The sequence below is a fragment of the Stegodyphus dumicola genome, chromosome 10 (genome assembly GCF_044657685.1).
Source record: "Stegodyphus dumicola isolate Sdum_Otavi_A_Nest chromosome 10, ASM4465768v1".
Taxonomy (NCBI): domain Eukaryota; kingdom Metazoa; phylum Arthropoda; class Arachnida; order Araneae; family Eresidae; genus Stegodyphus; species Stegodyphus dumicola.
In genome coordinates this window covers 179,301,848-179,308,958 of record NC_140777.1, presented here as the reverse complement: position 1 = coordinate 179,308,958, position 7,111 = coordinate 179,301,848, and the positions used below count along the sequence as shown (strand labels likewise).

At 32.0% G+C, this 7,111-nt stretch overlaps 1 protein-coding gene across 1 annotated transcript in view; it reads left to right on the top strand.

Annotated features, from left to right (window-relative positions):
* Window positions 1-2,547: 2,547 nt before the first annotated feature.
* Ts (Thymidylate synthase) overlaps window positions 2,548-7,111 on the top strand; it is a 44,731-nt gene continuing 40,167 nt past the window's right edge. Inside the window, exons 1-3 of the mRNA XM_085825933.1 lie at window positions 2,548-2,703; window positions 2,807-2,934; window positions 3,903-4,082. Of these exons, the coding sequence (XP_085682059.1) occupies window positions 2,687-2,703; window positions 2,807-2,934; window positions 3,903-4,082 (325 nt within the window). The 5' untranslated portion in view covers window positions 2,548-2,686. The remainder of the gene's footprint in view (window positions 2,704-2,806; window positions 2,935-3,902; window positions 4,083-7,111) is intronic.

Below are 7,111 nucleotides of genomic sequence, written 5' to 3'. Positions count from 1 at the left end.
ACGCATCGGATTTGGCGACGTTATGAGCTGTAAACGAGTAATTTTGGTCTTTGTGACAATTTTCAAAATTGCTCAAAGGCTGTATATTAGGATCATAAATTTCCATTCATTAAAATACTATTGATATTATTAAAGTAAATAAGAAAACATATTTTAAATTTAAGGTAATATATGCCAAATAACAAAAAATATCTCATGACCAAATAAAGTTGTGCAAGTCACATGGTTAATTTAATTTTACTGTCTTTGGCTCTAGTCTAGAATTGGGTGCCCCTTCGATTGGCGACATTTTAAAAAAAATTTTGGCGATGAAACCTCACTTCTGGTTACCATGATAGTTTTAACTTTGTTTTAGCTTCCCGATTTTGTTTAAATGAAAATAGATTGATGTGTACATGGACATATTTAAAGCAGTGCGCAATGCCTAGGTTGTGCAATTCTAGGATGTTTTTTTAAGTAAAAACAGATCGATGTGTACATGGACACAGATCTTGGGCAATTCTTTGACTTCTTATTTTGATTTTGTGTAGCGGCCATCTTGAAATTGTGCCTTCCTGGTGCTGATCTTGGCGTCAAAAAAGAATCGCCAATAAACAAGGGGCACGTCAAAAAAGAATCGCCAATAAACAAGGGGCACCCAATTGTAAACTTTAACCAAGCAAGTTTACAAAACATAGACTAAAGTAACTAATTATGCAAATTTATCTAATAAGTTATGTTTAAATACAGTTCCTCATAAGGAGATTCAAAAGTTGTGATACTCAGGGAGTTAAAACAAAATATGTATTCGTTTATGCATATACGTGAAGAATAGTATATAATACTTAGGTGATCAAAGATTATTTATATATAATGATTCCCCCTAAATTGTTTTCTCATTATTTCTTCCCAATGTGAGGCTCAAAAACAAAACTTTTGCACTGCCAGATAAAAAACTACTCAAAGCACTCTGTGCATCAAAAATGATTATACTGATTTGAAAGCAAAATAATATACTTTTTTTGCTAAACAAATAAGGAAATCTTGAAAAAATTTATGAAAACCTCTCTTTCAGCTACAAATACGTAACTTAAATTCAATAGAATATGCTGAATATTATGCCAAACTAATCTATAATGAATTTGAATTTGCATTTGATTAACAGCAGGCACATGATTGCTTAAAAAAAACTATTACATTCTCAAAACACAGTTACAGGAAAATACAGCAATTATTTTCCAAGTACATTTAACAAGTCTGGAATTAGTGAAAAATCTTTGAAATCATTAACTAATATAATTCTTCTACGGTACAAAGTATTATCTAAAGTCAGAATAGCATTTGCAGCAGCATCTTCGCTGGAAAGGCATACGACAGCTTCAGTAAGAGTTCTGTCCATACGAGGTTCATTACATATCATTATTATTTCCACAGGATCAAAATCTGAAAACAGCTTATAAAGATCTTGAATACTGGTTCCTAGAGGAAAGTTTAAAACAGATACATAACTGAAAGCTCGCCTAGTAGCTTTATCATCCCTTGATATATTACTTTGTTTTGCAGATGTATTTGATCCTGAAGATATAGTCTCAACACTGCCATAAATTTTTGAGCTTGACAGCTTTTGAATTTGGTGATCCTTATTCAAAGAATTACCACAACCATTTAAATATCTTCCATTCTTCGTTTTAACAGATTTATCTTGGAATTTTGTTTTGTTTACTTTCAACTGAGATGCACCTCGGTTCACCGGTTTCTTCTCGTGCAAACGAATAGGAAGAGCAGCACCTTCCTCTTCCAAAGCCTCCTCAATGATTTCTTGTAGATCCTGATCTTTAGCCCTCACAATCAGATTTCGTCCATCTACGATTAAGTTGTGCATTGATGTGACTACATCTAATAACTGAGATTCGTCGACGCATGTCAAAAAAGAATAGCACTTCTGGCCTATCTTAACGTAACGTTGTAACACAATACCTTCAAAATCATCAAAAAGCTCTAACACGTCATCTGCGGTATACGTATTCGGATAGTTCCCGACGTAAATGTCACACATATTTTAAAAAAAAAAAAAAAAAAAATATGTATTGAGAACTAAAATATTTAAACAGTTCTATGTTCTCAAGTTCACATTCAAATTTTTAAGGAACACCTTTTTTTAACAAGTCCAAATTATTAGTCCAGATATGTCCTCGATGGAGAGAAATGCAGACATTCGATTCTTTTTCAACTGTCTATTTTGACTAGTCCTCACGATAATTAATTTGTCTCGAAGCAGCACCTACATTCAAAATTCAGAACACAAAGACTGAATTTTGCATCTAAATGAAACCATTTAGCCTGTTGATACTGAATATGAATTTCTTCATCTGAAAGCGTTATAATACTGGAATAGAAAAACTGACTTGAAAACGCTCTAATATTAAAATTTTAGTACGTGTTAAAAATAAAGGAGCAGATGCAAAAATCTGCATAATATCTAGCGCATCATTTTACCCAAATGATTCAATTGAACGCAGTTCGCAAAACAGTTTCCCATGCAATAGAAGCGCTAACACCGCTAAACAAGGCATGCGTCTATTTTGTCTATCTGTCAATCGAAAATAATTTTGGCGCCAAAAAGCAGTTACTCGTTTTGGCGGGTTTGTCGATTCGTTTTCCCTTTTGAATATTGTAGTCTTTATTTCAGTCGAGTACTTTTTATAAAATGGGTGATGATAAACGGTAATTTTAGAAAATGAATATTATTCTTTTATTTATTTATCAATATTATTGTCTTATTGAAAACAAATGTAATAACGAATAAAATTGCTTGTATTTTATTTAGGCATGATGAATACCAGTACCTAGATTTGATTCGTCTGATTCTAAATCACGGTCGTGTGAAAGAAGATCGTACTGGTACCGGTACCAAATCATATTTTGGGTGTCAAGCTCGCTTTAGTTTAAGAAATGGTATGTGTTTGTTTATTGATATTTTATATTAACAAACTTGTTACATTAAGATATAGTATACAGTAATATTGTAAAACATAAAATTAGGTATAACAAAATTAGATTGGTGAATATGTATAAAATCTGCGCACAGTTAAGGTTTTTTTTTTTTTTTTTTTTTTTTTTTGGTGCTTAATTTCATATACTATGGAGTATGTAAAAGTTAAATAGGTATTAAATTTTTCTGACCTTTTTATAAAAATGTTTTATATATTTTATTGACAAAATTTAACAATGGATTTTGTTCTGATTCATAATACAGTACACCATATAGGAGTTTTGCTAGCTTTCTGCTGATATTTATGTTATATGTATTACATTTTCTCGTTTAATTGTTAAAAAAAAAAAAAAAAAAACTTATAAAAACCTGACATGAAAATGAGAAGATAATATCCACAGAAATAATTTTCATTATGCACTTTTACTATGCATAAATTGTCACTTTAAGTCAGAATTTGTTATGAATTTTACTCATCTTCAGAACGTGGCATGAAGAAAAATATGGCAATATAAAATAGAAACTTAGACAATGAAGAAATTTTAGTTTGGCATAGATTTTAAATAAAACTCTATTGATTTTGAGAGCAATCAGACATGGATGCCCTCAGAAGAAAATGCCTCCTGAAGAAGAAAGACCTGCATCTGATCACCTCGAAATCGGGAAAGTTTTATTCAAAATATGCACCAAAGAAAGATTGCTTTGCCACTCTTCTGTTATTGGGGGCCTAGTTCAGAAATGTACGTATGTATAGACATATATACATATGTAATATGTACGTGAAGACATGCATACATAAGCATGTACATACATACACATCTGAATTCGATTTTGCTAACAAAAGATTACTGTTGCTTTTATGCCTGGTTTTAAATTCAGCTTTCTTTTTCTTCATGAAGTCTTTTTCTTTTGTATTTTTCTTTCTTTACAGACACTTTTCCATTGCTTACAACCAAAAAAGTTTTTTGGAGAGGCATATGCGAAGAACTTCTGTGGTTTATTTCTGGAAGCACTAATGCCAATATTTTAAAAGAAAAAGGTGTGCACATATGGGATGCTAACAGCTCTAAAGAATACATGACATCAATTGGTCTGTCATATCCAGAAGAAGGTATGCTAAAAATTTAAATTCTAAACCTCTGCAGTGTTGCAAGGAATTTTTTTAATAATTTGCCATGCTTCTATACACATGAGTTTTAACTTTTTATTACATTCTTTATAATTTATGATAATGTTTGAATTCTTCTGGGAGTGAAAGCATTAAGCATTGGACCTTAAAAATCAACAGTTAAGAATACAGTCGACATCCGATTTACTGGAGATGATGTCCAATCATTAACTCAAAATCACAGTTAGAAAGACATTGGAAATTAAATTAATTTTATAACACAGTACAGAAAAATTAACAATTTAACTGGGTTTTCAACCGCAGAGAACCCATTGTTGCTGTTGCATTTTTACTCGCCAAGCTTGCGGCTAATCGTAAACGTTATTTTTTCTGAATTTTTTTAACAACGAATAGATAGAAATATTTTCGTATAATTAAAGAAGTTTTTGTAGATAGATGCCGGTTCACGTTTCATCAGTTCGGGATGAAAGGAAGAAAATATGGCGGGAGGGGTGAATGCTAATTTGTAACACGAAATGTGCATTATAGATAATTAAGTAATGCTTTTATTTTTATTATTGGTTATTGTCATCTAAAATTATGAGAATAAATCAATTTTTATGGGGTAAAATTTTAACAAGATAATATATGTCGTAGTTTGTTTATTCGCCAAGCTCGCGGCTCATCCTAAACGTGATTTTTAGTGCATGTAAATTCAAGTTAGTAGACAAAACAATATATTAAGCATATGGTAGTAAAAATTCACAGATAATATGCATGTAGATGTAAAACTAACCGGTTAAACGTGATATATGAAAATAAATTTGTCTTAAATTACACTTAGCACAGAAAACAATATGTTCCTTACACCAGCAGTGGTTTGCTAATTTTGATGACCATGGGGATGCATCAAACTATTCTGTCATCTTAGATAATCAATATTTTTTATTTCAATTTCATCATCTATTTATGTCACACTTGCCATCCTCTGAAAGATTATTGTTAGGTTGTTTCTAACAAACAACAACATATATTTATTATCTTGTTAAAATTTTACGCCATAAAAATTAATGGAACTACTCTGATATGCGCCCTCAAGTCGCCAAATATTTTTGGCGAGAAACTTCACGCTGCCATATTACTATCTAAATTTTTTGTCTACATTTTGAACTTTTAGCCTAAAATGTCTCCAAAAACGCGGTTTTCGCACATGCAAAAACTACCTTTTGAACACACAATTTAGCTAAAAATCCGAAACAAAAACAAAAAATTTAGATAGCAAAAACGTAAAGTTTCTAACCAAAAATATTTGACGAGAATCCATGTACACAGCGACATGTTTTAACTTTAAAAAAATCTACGAATGGCACAATGCAGGCAACGAACAAATCTATAAACTACGCACACCTCTCTTTAATAAATTAACATAACAACAATAAATTTCAAAGAATACCATGTACACAGCATCCTGTTTAAACTTTTAAAAAAAATCAACGAATTGCACAATTTAGGCAAGGAACGAATATACGATCTACGCACTCCTCACTTTAATAAAATAACATGACAACAATCAATTTCAAATAATACCATGTACACAGCCAGTGGCGTAACTAGAACTCTTGGGCCCCTACGCAAAACATTTTCCTGGGCCCCTTTCCCAATAAATTTAATGTGCTTAAAAATAAAATAATAATAAAAAAAAAAAAAAAACGCGAAAAGTTTAAAAAAAAATCAAGGATTTCAGGAGCCAATGTTTTCATGATGATTTTTATCACATCTGGATTAATTGTTAAAAATAAAAGCATGTTCTTAGGGAACTAGTTGAAAGGTACGTAACATGAAGAAAGAATAAAAAGGAAAATAAAGTTGATCTTTGGATTATGGAACTTGACGATTTTTTGGCGAAAATTTGGCAACCAACTCTGCTACAACAACCCTCTATTTTTTTTTTTTTCGCCGCCATTTTGTCTTCACAAAGTAAAGACATGTTTGTTTTCTTTTTATTTACTGAACACTTTTTCCAACTTTTTCCAACAATCTACTAGCCGAATTACACTTATGCTAGAAATTTTATGTAACAAAACTGCTTAATCATGACAAATATTAACTGCAAAATTGGGAAAAAGTGCACAATCGCAAACTCCTTGCGCATTTTTCAGAGTAGCACATACACATAAACAATTTACACGTCGACTTATCTTTACTTAAAAAAACATCCCAGAATTGCACAAAAATGGCATTGCACACACTCTTTATTTATCCATCTACACTGCTATTTTCTCATAAATTACAAAAATTTGCACGAAAATGAAAAAAAATTCTCTGAATCTTTAAACTCGGTAAAAAGCACATACAGTCAAAAGTCGTTAATTCGGACACCCATAATCCGGAATGATCTATAATCCGGACCTCAAAGCTAAAATCTTTCTGCGCATGCGCCGCATTGACGCATGCGCATAGGCGTTTTACTCGTGCGCCCAAGACATTTACGACTGCGCATATGCGTCTGCGCAAGTGCAGAATACGTTTTCGCGTGCGCGTTTAATGTATAACGGACGCTATAAGCTAAAATTATCTAATTATCTATTTCAGTTAATGTTGATGATTGCGTTGTTCCTTAATCTTCGAATTGGATCCGGCTTATTATTTTTGGCAGACTGTAAGAGCAATTTTCTAAAGGTAAGCTTGAACTTTTGATTATGTCAAATAGAATTTCCGATGCTGGAGCTCCCAAAGGATCTAGAAAACGAAAGTATGTTTCGATGTCCATCAAACAAAAAACGAATTGCTACAAAAAATGGATAAAGGCATATTCTTTCTTTATCTAACCGTTCCGAAATCTGTTTATCAATTTCACGCTGCTCTGCGCAGAGGGGGGGGGGGAAAGACATCGCGGCGCGCAATGAACTGGAAGTTGATTTGTCAACACTATCGTTATCTTCAGAGCAGATGTTTTTATTTTATTCGGCTTATAATTCCTTACTAAATGTAGTATTTAGTTTCGATGTACTCCGTCTTTGATATGATTTAAA